We start from the raw sequence: 20,234 nt of genomic DNA, 5'->3' as shown, positions 1-20,234 counted from the left end.
AATTTCAGTAGAAAGAAAACAAAATAACTAGGATAAAAAGACAAAAAAAAATTAGTATCCATTTTACTCATTTTCAGATCATAATTTTACTAACTCAATAATGAAATTAATAGAGATATTTACACATCAATAAATTAAATTTTGTTAAAATAATGAGGATGAATTAATGTTATAGGCAGAAAAAATTTAAGCAACTGTAAGACCAATGAAAAAGAAAAAGTACATGCATTAAGGTCTTGAATGTTTCATGCTTTTATAAAGACCAAAAAAATTGTCTATACACTGTATGCACACTACTCGAAAAGCAATTTCTAATTTTTGTGTCTTAAGAACAAAGTAATTTATTAAAAAAAATTAAATTATATAAGTACTCCCTCTAATCTTCAATGTAGGACAAGCTTAACAAATTTCATGCCTTAAAAAAAATAATACTTTTAAAAAATTTAGAACTTTCACTTTTACTATTTTTTGCAGTCAATAATCATATTAAATTGCAATCTGAGAATTCAAATGATAATAAATAAATGACAAAATTTTAAAAAATAATAAATCTAACTTTATCATATATTTCAAAATGTATTTTATATGGACCACCAAGTATCTATATATTTTAATACACTCCAAATCAAGCACATCGAACCAAATTTAACAAAAAATCGATTTCTTGCCTTTCTAAACAGAGCAGTTCAATTCATGCTTCGGTTTTAAGCATAAAAGAACCTGAATCAGACTATATAATAAAAAAATTAATTTGTTGGTCTTTATAATTTCACTTAATTTGAATTAGGTCTTTTTAGTCTTTTGCAACCTTTATGTTTAAAAGATCCAACAAATCAAATTATATGAACGCAATTCAAACAAAATAAACTAGAGAGGCTTAATTTAAAATTAAGAAAAATATATTATTATCCAAATCCAATATAAGTGTACATATAATCATTCTAAATTTAAGCCCAAGACTGTGTCATTCACATAGCCCAATAAAATGATACTCATCTCACTTATCAAAAAATATATAAATATACTCATCTCACACCGCAACTCCAAAGAAAGAAATTATGAGGAAATAATCTACGACTTACGATCTCACTCACATCACATTGAATAGTGAACATTCATCTTCCATATCGTTATTGACAAATAAAATAAAGAATATAGCACATTAAGATAATTCATATCCGTATTAATCATTAATCAATACTTAATATATTTTTCGTATTCACAAAATTTAAGGTAAGGCCTTTTTTCTTGTTAAAAAAGAAAAGAAAAGAAAATGGATTTTGTTTGAATTAAAAACTAATAACAATTAAACTTTTCTTTAAGTAAGAGCAAATCCAATAGCCAAGAAATCATAGTTACCATCAATTAAAATAATGAGGTTTGAATTATCGTTAAAAAAAATGTTCACATTTAGTGCTTGACTTTATCTGAAACAAAATCACTTTTAATAAGAGTGTATTTATAAGCAATAAAAAATGACAACTTGACAATTAAGCAATTGATTCAATTGAACAAAATCACAACGCATCCTACCATTTTTCGTTTTGCATATATAAACTACTTAAAACAATCAAATGATTGATTCTCTTCTAAGGGGGAACAAAAAGAATAAACTGAAACGGAACATCATCATGGAAGCATACATCTTTTGGTAAAAATTATCCACAAATGTGTGAACGCATAAATGTGTGTGTTTTTTCCCCCTAGAAATTTTGGAGTATCATGGTCATATCAAAAATTAGAGATATCACATTTTAAAAACACATTACAAAAGTTTATCTAAACAACATTCACAAAATACTTCTCGAAAATTGGTTTGAAATAAAATGTGATACCCAAATATTCCACTTTTTAAAAGTGAGAAAGCATTTTGTGAAAGTGGGATATGGGTTGCCTAAGTAAAGTCAATTACACTTATGTTTTTTTTTTTAAAATAAAGACATTTGAGTAAATACATATTAAAATGTATCTACCATCAAAACTCATCTGACTTTAAAATTATTTTTACATCTTGTGAGATTTCTTAATAATTAGAATCTTTCTATGGGACGTCAACGTGAATTTCCCAAAAAAATAAATAAATAGGTCCCAAGGATTGACAAATTATTTGGCTTGCTTCAGTTTGATTTTTGGCCAAGACCGAGCCAAACAAAGCTATTTAGCGATATGAACACCTTCTTTATTATTATTATTATTATTATTATTTTTTTGGAGGTAATATATGAACACTTCTTTTTTTTGATACACGTAATATATGAACACTTCTAATTGCAGCGACGAATATATACTTTAAGCGTAGCAATATTTTGGGTCTTTTTCTCTCAAACTCATCAAAGATTCTTGGACCAAAACTTGCGTTTTTCTTTTCAGTCCATAGGCTTTTGAAACAAAGACCAATTTAACAACCAACAGGAGTTGGTCCGAGTAGTAAGTGGCTCGGTTCCGTTTCAACAAGGTCTCGAGTTCGAGCCTTGTGTATGCAAAAAATTTTCACTGGGAGACTCACCCACCATGCCAGGTGCGCGACGCGGGTCGGATCTGGATGTAGTCGAGGCAAAGCTTCGGTGAACCGGGTGGGCTACCAAAAAAAAAGACCAATTTAACAAACTTGAAAAACATTTTTATTCCTTTCTTGAAAGAAAAGCACTGTAGTCTAAGAATATTAATTTAGTGATAATTAAGTCTAAATAAATTTTATTAAAAGATAAGTTGTAAATAATAATTCAGACAGTAACAAATATGAAAGTCTAAGTTTCAATTTTTATTTTTCACAATATAACAAAAAAACATGCTTATCTTTGACATCAATAAAAATCTATATATAACATGTTTCAACTGTCCACATATTACTTTTATCATTAATCTTATATTCAAAATAGCCTTAAAACGTTAAGATGATTATTAGAATATTTTGTATATGATATAAATTACTATGTAGCTAATTTTACATGCATCAAAAGCTTCCCAGAGAAAAAAAGTATCTATTAAAATTAAATCTTTGGAATAGTATTTTAAAATTATTTTTTTTACAAAATTTGAAATAGATACAACAAAAGATATTGGTGGTCTAGTCAGAAGTTTGCTAGTAGCTTATCATTTAGGTTCTAAGTTTGAACTCTTGTGGTGTAAAGGCCAAATTGTATTTTATTTTTTTTAATTCTTTACATTTCTTTCCAACAAGCAAATAAGCCCAAAATATTTTAGATTTTAATGTTTCTAAATTTTTTTCATTTTTTATTTTAAAAACAGAAAAATAAAACATCTTAGATTTTTTTTTCTTGGAACAAAATTTGGTGTTGGGCGAGCCTTGAAAAAAAATTAAAATCTATTTGTGGCCAGAGGCAAAGAACAGGTTACACACTTTAGAGCAGCGAACCAATTGAAGATTTCAAAGTGAGGAGCTGTGCCATTTGGGATGTATGTAAAAGAAAGACATGGTGTACATATTGAGAGATTGCCAACATGCGAATGATGGATGGACGAGTTTAGTTACGCCAAAGGATTTGAACATATTTAAGAACTATAATAGTGAGGAATGGATCTTTTGGAACTTGAAAAGCTCCCCTCAACAGGAGTTTACAAAACAACTACCATGGGATGTTCTTTCTAATTATGTTTGTTGGGGTATATGGTGTGTTAGATGTAAATTGTTTTTTTCTGATGAAGGGGGGAGGGAGGTTCATTCAAGTGTAGTAGCATCCTTTACCACTCTTGCATTCATATTTATGAATATATTTTACTCTCTCCAATTATATTTATTTATCTTATTTTTTGTATTGATTTTATGATTAGCTACCATTTAATCAAATTTATGGGTAATCTTGATAGAGTGGGCTGAGAGGTGAAGAGAGAACCTAGATCTTGGGAGCAATCTATTTAAAAGAAAAGATTACTATTATCATATATCATAGGAAACTATACTAACATAATGTAAAATGTATATATAATCAAATATTTAAATACCTTACAATTGTTGTCGATGTGGTTTCATATTTTGAAACCGTTGAATGATCAGTTCGTTGTCAATATTGTTAAAAATATCCTTTTCAATGTAGGTCACCAGGCAATCATTCATCCATTTATTCCTTATTTGGTTACATAACCAATTTTTCACAATTTTCATGGCAGATAATACTCTTTCTATTATTGTGCTATTGTGACAATGGGTAAAATCATTGCCAACTTCAATAGAAGATACACAAGTGGATAAACAACATCTCTTCCTATTTCAATTAATTTTTTTTGCAAGACTATTAATATCTTTCAAAGATGTATATTCAACATTGCTACGCATATCAATTATGTAAGTTTCAAGTTGATTATCAAGCATCACTAAATCAATTGAAGAAAAGTCATGTGGATAACATTTGGCAAATTCAATCAATTTGATCTTATCAAAACTAGAGAATGAGTTGGGTAGACTTAAACAAGCCAAGAAAAGGAGCAATTCAGTATTTGTCTTGGTGAAACAATCATTAAGTTCCTGAAGTTACATATCCATAATGGTATAAAATAATTCAACTTGATAATGATATTCTATTGTAATATCTTAAGCTTTACCTTTGCAACGTGATCTCCCTTTACACAAAAAAAGGTCTTTCATGTTTGGGACATCAATATCATGCATATTGCAAAATCAGGTTACTTTATCCAATAAAGACTCTCATCTACTATCTCTCATAACTTGTGATTGTTTCTTTGCAATGTTAACCAAATTCATGGCATTAACAATTTGAACTTTTCTTTGTAATGCATGTGACAATTCATGTGAAATACCCAATACATTTGTCATTAGATGTAAAGTAAATGAAAAATCAAAAACTTCTATTAACTATAAGAGACCATTAGCCTCAACTCTTTGGTTTGCATTTGAGCCATCTTCCTTGATAATTTCAAGCACATCAATCATAGAAGAATACATTACTGTTAAATTAACTAAAGTTGCATAATGAGAACTCCAACGTGTATCAAAACCTCATTTGAGACTAACTTCTTTGTTCAAGCCTCGTCCAATGGAAATTTCTCCATTTTTCAAAGCTTGTCTAATTTTAGATATTTTTTTTTCATGAAGTATATCAAGTCTTTTGCCAAAACCCCCCAACAACGTTCAATAAAGTAAACACCAAATTGAAAAGAGAAGCAACTTAAATTTGATCATTAACAATGGCAACTAAGGTGAGTTGTAATTGATGATCGAAGCAATAATGCACATAAAATGCACATGAATTCTCTTTCAAAATCAAACTTTTGAGACCACAAAATTCACCTTGCATGTTACTAGCACTATCATAACCTTGTCCGCAGATGCTAAACAATTTATCAATTGCCCTTTTCAATTATAAAGCCGTAGTATTCTTAACATGCATAATTCAAATAAGCTCTTCCCAATTCTTAATAGCAAGAGGGACAAAATCTTTTCAAAGTCTTCCCAATTCTTCTTTAGGGAAAATTATGTTGAGGAGGTTGACATAGTCCCTTTTGTAAATAAGCTCTTCATATCTTCTCCCTCTTATTATGATGATAAGATAAAATTTTAATTCATTTTTCTGGGTTTGATGGCAATTCTTCTAAAGATTGATGTTCCTCACATGGCAATTTTCCCTTTAAAAATCTTTCCAATTTTTTTTTTGGGAAAATTAGTGAAAAGGACCTAGTTGAAAAAGAAATTATGCCCAAGGACCAAGTTGAATTCAAGGACCAAACTAAATATTTTATTCATTAAACAATCTAAACAAATGACCAAAATGTTCCTTTGTTTAAACCAATGAAATTAAAAAAAAAAGGCTATCTGTTTAACATGTGTACCCCAAGCCACAAGCGTGGCTACCCAAGCTAGAAGCATTACACCAAAAACTAGAAGTCTTGCACCACAAGTGAGAAGCCTTGCACCCAAGCAAGAAGCATTGCACCCAAGCCACACTTAAAAGTCCCTTTTATATAAGAATACAACATATTGATTGAAACAGGTTCAATGGTTTTGATAGTGCTGCTGAGTGCATTTTTTTTGTTATTTTTGGTGTACTGTGAATAAAGTAGATTTAAGACAGTTTTAGAATAATAGAATCTCCTCTTTTTCAAAAATGAACATTCTACACTGGTTTTATATATAAAACCATCGTAGAAAAGTCTTTTTAGGTTAGTTACTATAAGAAACAAATGTAGAAAATCTTTCATATATCATAAAAATATCCGATGTAAATATAACTCACAAACTATGTCACTCATATTTAATACCCTCTACCAATCAACTTGAAATGCCCTACATGACCAATGTAAAAATTGCTCCTTGTAGTAGTGTGTTTTCTTGTCATGGTGAGAACAAGAAAGAGCAAGCAATACCACACTCAAGTTGTGTTTGTTTGTCAAACATAACTGCAACAGTACTGGTTGTCATGATTAATGTAATGATGAGAAAAGATCGTTTAATTTCATGTAGGATTAATGCAAAAAGGTGGTTGCAATTTCTATTATACTTCCAATTAGGTTGAGCAAAATCAATTAAATTTTTCAAGTTAAGATGAATGAAAATTGGACAAGTTGAATTCTTAATTAAGTTGCAATCAAAACTAATAATGAAAATTTGACTTAATGATTAAAATAGGACTACTATTATTTCTACCCTTTGAATTTCATAATACTTAATTAGCCTCCTCTCATTTGAATTATTAATGATGATATGTCTTATAGCCTAAGACTCAGAGAGTAGTTGAAAAAGCTTTCTTAAATCAAGAAAGTTTCTAATTTCATCAATTGCTCATTTTTTTGTTACAATTAATAAAATTCAATTTTAAGCTTCAACCTTAATATAAACAATTTCTTACATTATTTTATCCAAAATCCTGCAATCAAACAAGCCTTCTCAAGCATAATTAAAATGACGAAAACAATTAACTAAATGGTGGCATATTACTTAGAAGAATTAATTAAGCTCAGAGTAAAATCAACAAATACAAGTAATCACTGTTACAAGGGAGTAATAAAGTATTAATCCATACAAAAGTACAAATAATTTTAGAACAAAATGCCTCACTGTTGGTCAGCCACAAGCAACATATATGCAAAATAATCATAGCCATAGCTAAATTCAAGAAAGTGAAGGGAAGAAGAATTAGAAAAATAAAAAAAAGTGGCTCCAAATCTCTTCAAATCTTAAATCACTGGATTCAGTGGATTCAAAACATTCAAAATATTTTAGTGTACTATATGGTGTTCAAGTAATAAAACATGACACATACTCAATAAATAAGTACTATTTAGTTATTGTATAAACATAAGCAAAAATCCTCGCCATTTTTTATAAAGTAGCACAAAGTATTACGTACTTGCATTAATTTTCTATTAATTAACAATCATTATGGATTATATTATCAATATATATAAGACTTTCCATTGAGCTCATGGGAGAGAAAACCTCTGAAATATTCAGAAACACAATTCTTTTGAATTGAGCTGATCCTTTTCAAGTAACTAGGCTTGATGCTGGACCAATCTCCATCTAACTTAGGGCTATAGAAGGTGCCTATAGAGATAATTTATTTCTTTGAGTTCATAGTTACTCTATGTTCTATACTCTTGTATATTCCATTTGTCATAACATAAACCCAAATTAATTATCATCATCTATAGCTATTAGGTACTCCACCCTTCGTAGATCAGGCCAAATATAAACCCATGGGGTTTTGTTAGAATATAAAGAAAACTTGGGTCTGAAAGTATAATATGCCCTGGGTCAAGTGTGCAATTTTCTCTTAATTGTTTAAATTTGAGTGGGAACAGTTACTAACGCACGCACGCATAGCAGAAAAAAAAAAAAACACCAGTATGGATAGTTTAAGAAGATAGCCTCTAAGCATTTTTATGGTTGTCCCAAAATTCTCTCTACTTTCTTTTCTCTCTTCTTCTCAATGTGCATTTACTGTGAGTTCAAAACTTAGTCCAATCACATGATTCCATTCTCGCATTCTATTCATCTCATCTGATGCAACTACGTTTTGAGGTATGTCTTCTTCCTCCAAAAACTCATATTGGTATTAGAGTCTAGTTGTTTCTAGGCTACATTCACTGATTGAAAATATAATGATTTGCTTATTCAAAATTTCATGCTTTTACTTGTTAGCGTATATATGTTATATTAGGCTTTACACTTAATCCATAAATTGTGTGCAAGAGTAGACACTGTTGAAACTTCCAACCCTAAGAAAACAAAAGAATTGGGTGTTTGGAAATACTTGTTTTGGGCAAATGGATTGCATAAACATGTGGTGACAAAAAAACAAAGAAAACAAATTCAAGAATGCAATAAATGGACGTTAGATATGGGTTCGACGAACTCGACCCAAGGCTCTAGTCGAGTCAAAGTGACCTAAATAGAGATTGAGGACAATTGAAGCAGTGTATTTCAATCATCTAATATATGTGTGTGTGTGCGCACACGCGCACGCGCGCGCTTTTGGGTTGGTGAGCCCAGAAGGCTCTATCAATTTATTTAAAAAAAATTGGTTTTAGGCTACGAGCTCAGACCCAATAAAAATAGTTTTTTGCTATTAGGCAAACAAGCCCAAACCCCTTTTTTTCTTAAAAAAACTATTATTAAAAAAAATGGATATAGGGTCCTCCGTACCTGACCCGATTCGAATTAATTTAAATAAATAATTCTAGTTATATTAAAAAATTTATTAATAAAGAAAGACACGTGGTGTGTGAGACCATTGGAAGGCCTTATAGGCATGCACAGGACCCAACTAGAAGCTGACGACATGTAGAGTATCATGGACTAGCGTGTGTCACCACTAGAGCAAGGGAAGGCAGCACGTGAACTGTATGCACCATCTTTAAGAGTGGGCATTGTTTGGTTTTTATTTTTCTAGAATTTTTTGTCCAATGAGTTTCTCGTGGCACGTGAGGGTGAATGAGACATTTGATTGAGACGCAGTTTGTCTTAAAAAATTTCTGAATTCCAAATCTTCATTTTGTTATGCTACTTGCCTATATTTGAGACAAATTGAAATCTATTTTTGAGCTATTTAGTGCATTTTATAAGTTTAATCATTTAAAAAAATCCTAAAAAATTTTATTTCTTTGTATTTTTAGTAAAACTTGAAGCATGAGGCTTTTAACAGCATCAATAACTCAAAAAATTATTTTGTTAGCATTGAATATATCGATTAGCTAGATTATGTGCCTTTTAGTGAGGATTCCAACTCGAAACCCTTTGAAAAGGAGGAGGAGGAGTATGAATATTAAAGTGAGGATTTTGATCCTAAAAAGAGGATCCTAATGACAATCTTAAAGATGTTTTGGAAGGGTCTAAGGAAGTGTGTACGATGTCGAGACCAAAATACAAATAAGAGGGTGTTGAGAATTTTCAAGAAAAAGATGAAGCTGTAGAACAACCTTTTACACCCTCAATGATAAAAAACATAGCTAAGAGATATTCTAAAAAAATTAAAAATCCATATCACATTTCTCCAACTATAAGAAAATATTCAAGCTTCATAACTAAAGAAGAAGCTATGGTTGCTGGGAAAATTTTCAAACAATTCAAGAAAGAACATATGAAATGTAACAAGCATTACTACAAAATAACCTTATGGGAGAGCTTATTTTTGATTTATGGGAGCACTTTTGAAGCACTTCTATAGCTAGCGTTCCCATATATATGGGAGTGCTTCATAAGCACTCCTATAGAAGTGGCCTACGGGAGCGTTTTTAATAAACCACTCCAGTAGGGTTCCAAAAATTTAAATTTTTTTGTAAAAACTTTAGTTATGAGAATGCTTTCTAATAAAACGCTAAAATATCTTACAAGAGCCCTTGTATGAAAAGCGCTCCTGTGTATGGGGCTTGCAGGAGCATTTTCTGGTAAAGCTCTCCCATATGTATATTTAAAAAAAAACAATTAAAATTTCAATTTTTTCATTTTATATTCTTTGAATAATTCTAGAAATAATTAATTTCATATAACCCAAAATTTTGATGGTCTTATCGCTGGCAAAAAAATTTCATGACAAAAATAACTTGTCAAATAAATTACAAACATTACAATTACAAGTCTTTGAATAGGCAAGCTGTTTGGATTGACTAAAACATGAACACAACAATGGTAAAGTACATGGATATTATTGGATCAATAAATTTGAATGCAGTAACATCAAGACTTGAAAATTGGAACTTTTATGCCTGCAAAAAAAATAACAAAAAAATAATTTAATTAAATCATAAAATATCACATTAATAATGAATAGGTCTAAAAAAATGAATAATTTCAGTTCTAAAATGAAGAACGTACAACAAAGTAAAGGATAAAATAATGGAAGAGCTTAATTCCCCCATCCAATTTATACCTGTTCACCTGCAACAAAGTAAAGGATAAAATATAGGATTTTTAAAAAAATAGATAGGCACAGACTCACCGCAAGACTAGTCGTGGGGGTAGCCACTACCTTATTCTGTTTATTTAAAAGAATATAAATGAATGAAGCTTTGGCCAGAATAGAAAAGATAGAGCAAATGAAATTAGAGAATGATTGATACATATTATGGCTTGCATCAAGAAAAAGGGTGAGATATCTATTGAACTGTTCTGTTCTAAGTAAATATAATTTCCTTGCAGTCTTCATTTCCTAGCCTCTTCTTGTAAGCAAATACAACTAATTGAGATTATGCTTTCCATATCTATGACCAGAAAAACATAAAGAATAAGAACAGACGGTACAAAGAATGAAAAAAAATTATTTCTATAATTAGTACAAACATCTTGATCATACTTAAAAATAATAAACTCCTAAAGGAAAACAATTGCTCTAGACCCTTTGATTCACCAGATCTCCTAAATCCTTCCATTTTATTCAAGTCCAAAACTTGGCACGTACCTTGTCATCCACTAGCCCGAAAGTAATCTAGATTGACATCGAAGAACTTGAATCTGTTCGAGCAAACGTTGAACCATGGCCAAGAACAAATTCCATATTGTTAGTGTAAATCTAGATTAAATTAAAGATGAAATAACAACCTTGGACCTGAAACTGGAGATAAAAACAGGATATTTTTGTCCTATTAATTAACACACTAGCTTGGAGAAAAATGAAGGAACCAGAGAATATGAATGGAAACGTTGCTTGACAATGCAACTAACTCGACAAGTATGTTCTAAGCATGCCACACTTACTCTATAATCATCATAATGGCTTAGATCCACAATTTTTTATAGTACCCATAGTCAGTCCCAGCTTCACAGATTACTAAAACAAATCACTTCTATATACTACCGAACACAGATGCCGAGAGGCGATCATTTTGAGCACATGATTTCAGTTATAAAATTTCTAACAGCATTATGTTATCATATATTAAAAATATGGAGATATATAAATGTTAAAAAAGAGATAAAATTTTTTAAAAAATTTGCCTAATGAAGAAGATGGAAAGGAGATGAGGGGGTCAATGGCTGAAGGTCCTATAAAGGGGAAAATGAGAAGAACTCGAGCACGTCAGTCTTCCAAAAGATTGCAACATTTGAGGAGGAGTTGAAGGCTGTGCTGCCAAAGGAGGTTGAAAGTGCGAGAATTGCATACGAGGACGGCAACTCATCAGTTTCAAACAAAATCAAGGAATGCAGGTCCTACCCATTGTACAAGTTCGTGAGAGAGGATTTAGGAACTGGGCTGCTTACTGGAGAGAAGACGGGGTCACCAGGTGAAGAGTGTGACAAAGTCTTCACGGCTTTGTGCCAGGGCAAGATCATCGATCCTCTTCTGGAATGCCTTGGGCAGTGGAATGGAGCTCCTCTTCCTATCTGTTAGTTTCAGTATTAGAATTACTACTCCTGGCAATGCTTTTCCTTTGTTATATAGTCTTTGCATGTGAAGCAGTCATAGAAAGCTTGTGTTTTGTCTCATGGAACTTGTAATTGAATAAATTAATTAATAACAATTAAATTTTTGATAAATTTTTTAAAATGAGTTACAAATATCGATACAAATAATTATAAATTCAGAATTTCTAATTATAAATAAGACATTTATTTAAGTTGTATATGTAACTTTTGGTTTTTTATTAGAATTCTTATTTGTAGCTATTTAAATTAATATTTGTCACTCATTTGTCAAAAATTTTATTGAGGACATAAATATTATTAATTAATTCTATACTTTGAGTTTTTAATATCATTCTCCCTATATCTAAGCCAACTTTATATCCAACTACATATAACATTTTGCACGTTAAAATAATAAGTATATACCACTTGATGTCCATAATTGAACAAGATACATATACACTAAATGCACAAAAATATTATGTGCTTATTCTATGCATACAAGCAAACCCATTCTTATTATGTTTATTGAGAAACATATATAGCAATATTTGCGTCATATCCTTTAGCGAGAATAACATTAAAATTCCTAAACAATGAATTTATGATAGTTAGGTCCTTGACAAAATTTTTTCTAAAATTAATTGTAAATATTAATTTAGACAATTGCAAATATAATAATTTTAATTTCAAATAAGATATTTAAATTATGAATATATATATATATATAACTCTTAATTTATAATAAGGATTCTTGTTTGCAACTGTTTAGATCAATATTTCTAACTTATTTTTTACAAAATTTTGTCAGGACCTAATTATATATCATAAATTCTCGATTTTGCAACTTTATTGCCATTCTCCCTATTCTCTATTGTCAATTAATCATTTTGGATCCTTATGGTATCAAGATAAGATTTTCCAATGAGCTTTTGAGAGAGAAAACCTTTAAAAAGTTCAGCAACACCAATTGTTTTGAATAAAGCTGGCCTTTCTCGATTTATTAGGCTTGGTGCTGGACCCAAATCTCCAAGTAACTTAGGGCTATAGAATGTGGCTATAGAGATCCTTTCTTTCTTTGAGATCACTGTTGCTTTATGTTCTATGCTCTTGTATATTCCGTTCGTCACAACCTATATATACTGTCCATAACAACATATAATTAAGAAAAATTTGTTCTTTTTTCTTTTTGAACTCATCAAATATTTGGGCAAAAAAAAAATTGCAAAAGCTTTACTTTAATACATATGGTCATGAATTCCTTTTCCCACCTCATTTTAAGTGCATCATATTGTCAATTACCACTGGATAGTTGTTAATGAAGCTGTTCAATTGACAGCTAAGCAGCAATAATTAACAACTATATATCCTGCAGTAGTAACTGATAACTTCAATAAATAACTTGGGATTTCAGAGTAATTTTGTGATTTCACTAGTCTTTGTATTTAAATTCATTATGTTGGGATCTTAGAATAATTTCCCCTTTTTAAAGTATCATTGCAATATGGGATCCATCTAACTTTATTCTAAAAGCGGCTAAACTGACTCAGAGCAAGGAGGGGGGGGGGGAAGAACTCTTAAATTATTGTAAAAGATTTGATTAATTACCTCCAACATATCACCAATGTTGACCACAAAAGCATTAGGGAGAAAAGTGACTGGAAACCAATTGTCATCCTTTTTTATTTGAAGGCATTGGTTGACTTAATTGACCTGAAGGAGAATAGTGAGGCCAATTGAATTTGAATGAGGACTCAAACCATTCACAAGCTCTGGTTGAGGACACGGTGGATAATAGTTCATCCTCATTGATTGCCAACCTTCTTCAAATAGATCTCTCATTTCATTTTCCTCCATCCCTAGTGCTTCCACCATTGCATCAAGTATCTTCAACGATAGCTTTCTCATTTCTACACTATAAGCCTCTAAGTCATCCCTGCAAGTATTCACTACATGTCATAAAACTTGAAGAAATACAAGAGAGTATTGGATATTGTAAAGGAGGGGTGATTAAATTTGTTGTAAATATCAATCATCGTTTGGCCTGCATGTCCATGAGTAGTTTAGTCAATATACGATTATTCACCATACATTTTTCTTCTAAATATCCATCATTGTTTAGCCTACGTGTCCTTGAGCACGTAGTTTAGTCAATATGTTCTAAATAATATGATTATTAATCACACAATTGTTCTAAATATCAAATATTGTTTATACTACATGTTCTTGTGTACGTAGTTTAGTCATTATGTTCTAAATAATATGATTATTCACCACGAGACTTAAAACGTAATAGGATTATTTGCATAAAAAAGTCAAATTTATGTATAGATATTAAACTCGCTAATTGTGTCGTGCCTCATCAGTGAAATAACTTACTTATTAACCGCAAGAAATTCATATACGTAAGTTGGAAAGTTGAAAGAGTTTTGGGAGAATATTAGTGAAGGAACTCTAAAAGAATTTAATACTTGACAAGGACTGGTACAGATTGAATACTTGTTAAAATAATAACTTCACTTTATTAATTATTAATGTTTACTTGTTAGAAGTCCTTGTCAGAAATTAAATTCTTTCACAGTCCTTCAATGATATTCTCCCAAGAGTTTTTGTATCAAGTTTTAAAGGTTGTGTAATTGTTTATACATGACTAAAAATTCAAGTTTTGTGCAATTTAGCCTATAATTAAAGTGTAGAGAGAGAACTAAGGGGCGCTTGATTTGAGGTCAAGGAAGTCAAATCATATTATCTTAGAGTCTTAGGTTCAAGTCTTAGGATATGCAACCATTTTAAATAAAAATGCCAAAGTTATCCCCCAGCTATCCACAAGGACACCATTAATAATAGTAATTTCATCTAGAGGGGCTTGGATTAGTTTAGATAGATGGTGGTAATAATACTCCCTAGTTTTCCAAGATACGGGCAGTGGAATTAAAAAAAATAAAGTGAACAGAGAGAGAGAGAGAGAGGAAGGGAGGGAGGGAGAGGAACTTGAATGGGAGAGGAAGATTGGGGAAGAGGTGGGGCTTTCTCATAGAAGGAGGATGAGTGATGATATAGAACATATCTGCCCAATCAAGCTTTTGCTCCTCACTAAACACAAATGCTTTACCAAAACCGTCTACGTCATCTACTGTCTGCCAAAATTTCTTCTTCTCCTCCGTTGGAAGATTGAAGAATTCTTGGATTCCCTTTCTTACTCCCTCAACTATAGACTCTTCCACTCCATGATTTATCACCTACATGATCAATATCAATCATAAATAAAATGAATGTCATAATCACAGACATTAAGTTTCATCAATACCTAAAAATTATTAGGATACATTTATTTCAAAAAATTCAAAAAAATTCTCGTAATTTGTGATAACCCTGAAAAAATAAATAAATAAATAAATAGTAATAGGAAATATATAATAATTTTTTAAAACATATTTTATTTATGTTTGGGAACAACTATGGCAGTAGGAAGTGTTGGTAGAGTGGAAGTTTGGAAAGTGTTGGTAGAGTGGAAGTTTACATGCTAGTAATTCTTAAGGTCTTAGGTTCCAATCCCCTGATGCAAATAAATGAGATTTTATCTTTCTCATCTCCTGTGAAATCACCAAAATATCCTCCCTCACCGGATTTGTTTTCTCTCTCTTCTCTCCCTTATTTCAATTTCGGTGGTGCAGAGTAAAGGGAGAAAATTTTGGAACTTGGGTGTGCGGTTCTGATCTCCATCTCATCTTCATCTTCATCTTCATCTCTTCCTTCTCATTTCCAGCGGTCGCCGGTGGTGTGAATGCCGTAATCCTACATTGCTAGCTGCAACGTCGTGAGTCCTTGGTCCTTCACTTCACCGTTGGTCTCTGCTTTTTTTTCTTCACTGTCGGTGCTATCATATCTTCTTCTACCTCCATTATTCTTTTCGTTCGTGCGTGGGGAGCAAAGGAAGAGTTGGTCTGGTGCTGTGGGAGGACTAACTCGTGGGTTAGAGGCTGAATTATTACTGTCTTCTTCTTCCCCTGTTCAGCTGTAAGTTCCATTTTTCTTCTTCCCTGTGTATGCGCTGTCAGCTATTTGAGGCGAGGAGTTTTGAACTCCTTCATTTGTTGGTTCTATTGTGCATGTGAATGGGTGGAAGAATGGAGTTGAATGCTGAAAAATCTGTCTTCTTTGTGGCTGTACGTTACCGAATATATATTGGTGTAAAAGAGGAAGAAGTTTGATCTAAATGAATTTTGTGGCTGTAAAGAAAAGGAAAAGAAGAGAAAAAAAGAAGGAAATGAGGCGGTGTGGAATTATAGAATTCTATTGTGTTTTTGCTGCTGTCCATGCTGTTTTAGAGAAAAGAAAATTTTAAATATTAAGCTGAAATTCTAGTTTAGTGTTGCTACGTGAGATTTGGAAGATGAGGATTTTAATTTCCTTAAGTTAAGATTGAATTGTCCAATGAAGAGAAGGAACTTAGGAAGCTAAATGTTCATTTTATATACTAGAGAATTGTGGAAAATGACATCAAAGAGGAAGAAGCTTGGCTTGAGCTTGAGTAACTAATGAATGAAAGGTGTTTGACATAATGCCCTATCAAAAGAAGCTTTACTTGGTTTTGCATTTTTAAAAATTTCATTAGTCCTTGTGAAAAGTATATTAGTATAGAAGTTATTGATTTGAAAATTAACTTGTAAATTTGTAAAAGAATTTGATAATGAGTTTGCATGTAGCTATTTAAATACTTGGAACTTGTATGGGCATTAGTGGAATTTTGGATATTTTAATTGAATGATTGGAATTAATGCACCTAAGGTGTTGGTGTAAAGCCCAAGAGTAAATTTTACCTCAAGTAAGTAGATTGCTTTGACTAAAACAAATTGGTGGAGACTAGTGAAATAAATGATAATACTTGGGCTAACTTTAAAACATGAATTTTAATTTTGAAATTCTAGATAATGGTGGTTGATTGGAATTGTGTTAAAAAATTAAAAATCTATTAAAATTCAATTATTATATCATTATAGGGTGAGTGGAAGAGGAGGATGCTAGTAGAAATTGAAGAAAGAATATTTTGAAAATTTGAAACTTCGGTAAGTAAGTGAATAGCATCCCCTTTAATTTATTTTTATTTTTATTTTTAATATATTTTTATTGAAATATTTCACTCTTATGAATTACATTAGTTTTGAAACTTTGAAATATTGATGATGGATAGTTAGATGATAATATATGCATTTATTTCCTCAAGAAATATATTTCGAAGATTTATGAAATTATTTTGTTTATTAAACTCTTGAAATTATTGGTTATTCAGGTAACGCAAGCTTGTACATTATTTATGAAATATTATTTTCGACAAGTCTTAAATTGAAATTTGAAATGGTTCATGCAAGTTGGGTATTAAAATGTAAATTTGTATTTCAAAAGTGATTATTTTTTTCGCATGTTTGAAGTGTAATTTTTAAGAGGACTCTAAACAAAACACTGCTGCTAATGACAGTTCCGTTAGCCCATAGCACGCTGTGGTTAAGAACTAGCTAGTTTGTCTCGTGGACTTTATTCTCACGTTTGTTATTCGTGGGCTTTGTACTCGTGTTTGTTTCGTGGCTTCGGCTACGTTTGGTTACTTACCCTTGTGGACTGTGTGTCCACGTTTGTTTTGTGGCTTCAGCCGCATTTGATTATTTATCCTCGTGGATTGTGTGTCCACGTTTGTTTTTGTGGCATAAGCCATATTTGGTTATTTATCCTCGTGGACTGTGTGCCCATGTTTGTTACCTGTTCTGTTGAGTTCTCAAATTTTAAATGTTGACTAATATGTGTTTTTAAGATTTCCATGGTTTTGATTAGTAAATATATTACTTTAATTGATGTGTGAATAAATTATTTTCAATTTACTCTCATTTTATGGTTATGATTATGATTTACAAATTTATAAGTTTATTATGTTGAATTATTATCTTTTCAATTAGTTTACACTAATATTTAAGTTTATTATTTTAATTCTTTTAAATTCTACTTTGGGAATGCTATTCACTGAAAAAAATTTATTTTGGTCTTAGATTTATTAGCTGACGCTGATTCCTCCACCAACCTCTGAAGGGGAATACATCTATATTGGATGAAAATTTTGTTTGGTATTGTTACTTTTTTTATGTTAATATTTAAGCTTTATGTATTTTGATTTAGAAGAAAAATTAGTTGCTCCACATAAATTGTTGATAGACTTTATTTTGGTTTGTATACTGGTTGCTGACTGGAAGGAGCTATGCTTCTAATTTATACTATAATTTGTAAAAATTTTCTATTGTAAAATTTTCAAAAGATCCTAGTTATAGGGGAGGTTTTACGAAAATTTCTAGAAAAACATTGAAACTTTTTTTATGACAATTAGTATCGAAATTATTATAACTTTCATATAATTTGATTATTTTTTTTCCTTTCTTTTCTAAAATGGAATAAATTTTAATTATGAGGTTTACGGGGATGTGTGAAGTGGTTCGCACCCGTGCCGGTCACCCTCTATTTTTGGGTGTGACACGATCAAAACAATATTATCCCCTCCAAAAATTTAAGATTTAGTGCTTTCAAAGTATTATATAATAATCTTTGATAACTATGTGCATTTGATTAAATTAAACGATTATTATCATACCACGTAATCATTCATTGGATGAGCAGAGTTAGGCCACTCACTATATCCAAATCACAGCGAGAGAGAGAGAGGGGGGGGTAATGGGAAAAACAAATAAAGACATAAGGACTTGAAATTTGGAAGAAGATAACTTAGAGAGGTCAATTATGGGAAACTGAAGAGAAGAAGAATCTGTGTTGGGTAGGAATAATGAAGAATCATAATCTTCATGATGATCATGGCCAACATATCTGTCAGGAACTTTTAAGGACTCCTTTGCTACCAATTCCAGAACTGAAGGTACAAGAAGTGACCTTCCTAACTTCACTGGTTTTTTCCATTCCATGTCTCACTCCAACACTCACAAGTAAACTTGCTTATTGCTTTCTCATTTCCTTCTTTCTTTAAATAGGCCAGTGTGTGTGTGTCACTGTCTTGTGAGTTAAGAGTTGGTAGAATTCCCTAGTTAATAAAATTGGATTATCCCATAAATTTAACTTTTAAAGCTCAAACGCAAGGTTTCATGTGACCAACGCTTGTTGGTCAAAACATGTGTATAATAAAAATATGATAACTAGAAATTTTATTCTTTATAGCTCCAATATATATCGTTATATCTTTCAGTGTTTCAAATTTTTTTTATATATATTGAGTTTTTATTAAACTTCACAACTTATTTTTATGAAATTTTGGGCCTATTTGTTTAAGATTAAAAATAAGTAATTTTTAAATAGTTTAAAGATTTTATAAAAAAATAGATATTATTTTATATTTGGTTACAATCATTAAAAAAAGTGATTATTATTTAATTATTTTTAAATTCTATGATATCTTTGTTGATTTCTGTTTTATAAAAATAATTTATTATTTAATTATTTTAAAATTTTATGATATCTTCGTGTATATCTCATTTTTACAATATTCTCTCTCATCCACCAAAAATTATTTTCAAAAACTATCTAAAGTAGAGCTTCTTAAAATAATAAAAACTCTTTTTTTTCATTTTATATTTTGATTTTTTAAAAAAATTTAAAACATTTTCAAAACTTAAAAATATATTTTTCAAGAAAATAATATTGTGTCTTTATATATTGTAATTTTTATGAAGTTTCACAACTCTTTATTTAGCCGTAAAGAGTTGTGAATCTTCATAAAATTATGTTCAGCATTTTTTCCAAAAATGTCAAAAGGTGAGTACGAAGTTTGATTAACGACAATAATGGATCTGGGTTGAGATATATCATGCCTATCACGAAATGACCTTTCAAAGAAAATGTTAACTTTTTTAAAAGCAAATTAAAAATTCCAATACAATGATGTATTATTAGAGGTTTGTGTAGTGGACCGAATTCAATTACTTGTTTGAATAAAACTCAAATTCAGACCATTCAAAGTCCTCTAATCAATGCAACCCCTCATCATATATTAAAAATTCAGACCATTCAAATTCCTCTAATCAATTCAACCAATCATCATACAATGTTGACTTTGATCATTTTACACTGGACTGAAGAATATCACTAACAAAATATTTCTTGCAGTGCAATGAATTAATCTCATCCTTATCTTTGTGCTTTGTTCTTTATCTACTTTATTTTTGTGGATAATGTGCATTCTCAGTCCTTTTACTGTATTTTTTTCAGTTTGATGTCAGAACAAATAGTTCTCATACAATAATGCGCATAATGCAATCCTTGTAATGAAAATAAAAATATAAGATATTGAGATGAAGGAAATGAAAAACACAAGAGAGAATTGAAGAGAAAGGAGGAGTAATATTTATTCTCTTGGATATCACAAATGTGAAGT

The 20,234-nt window shown here is 30.7% G+C and overlaps 1 protein-coding gene and 1 pseudogene across 1 annotated transcript; one reads left to right on the top strand and one right to left on the bottom strand.

Moving 5' to 3' along the window:
• The first annotated feature begins 11,104 nt into the window (after nt 1–11,104).
• LOC129316543 (phenylalanine ammonia-lyase-like) lies at nt 11,105–11,866 on the top strand. The gene is made up of 2 exons (XM_054960962.1): nt 11,105–11,141; nt 11,464–11,866. Exons 1-2 carry the CDS (start codon nt 11,105–11,107, stop codon nt 11,799–11,801), a joined length of 375 nt encoding a protein of 124 aa, XP_054816937.1. The 3' UTR covers nt 11,802–11,866.
• Nucleotides 11,867–12,696: 830 nt separating this feature from the next.
• Nucleotides 12,697–18,771, bottom strand: LOC129316542 (oxoglutarate-dependent flavonoid 7-O-demethylase 1-like; annotated as a pseudogene).
• Between the last annotated feature and the right edge of the window lie 1,463 nt (nt 18,772–20,234).

Source organism: Prosopis cineraria, unplaced genomic scaffold (genome assembly GCF_029017545.1).
Source record: "Prosopis cineraria cultivar Desert tree isolate PC_DT_omini unplaced genomic scaffold, ASM2901754v1 PC7, whole genome shotgun sequence".
Taxonomy (NCBI): domain Eukaryota; kingdom Viridiplantae; phylum Streptophyta; class Magnoliopsida; order Fabales; family Fabaceae; genus Prosopis; species Prosopis cineraria.
Note: the sequence above shows the minus strand (reverse complement) of the source record. Positions and strands in the feature narration are given on the sequence as shown.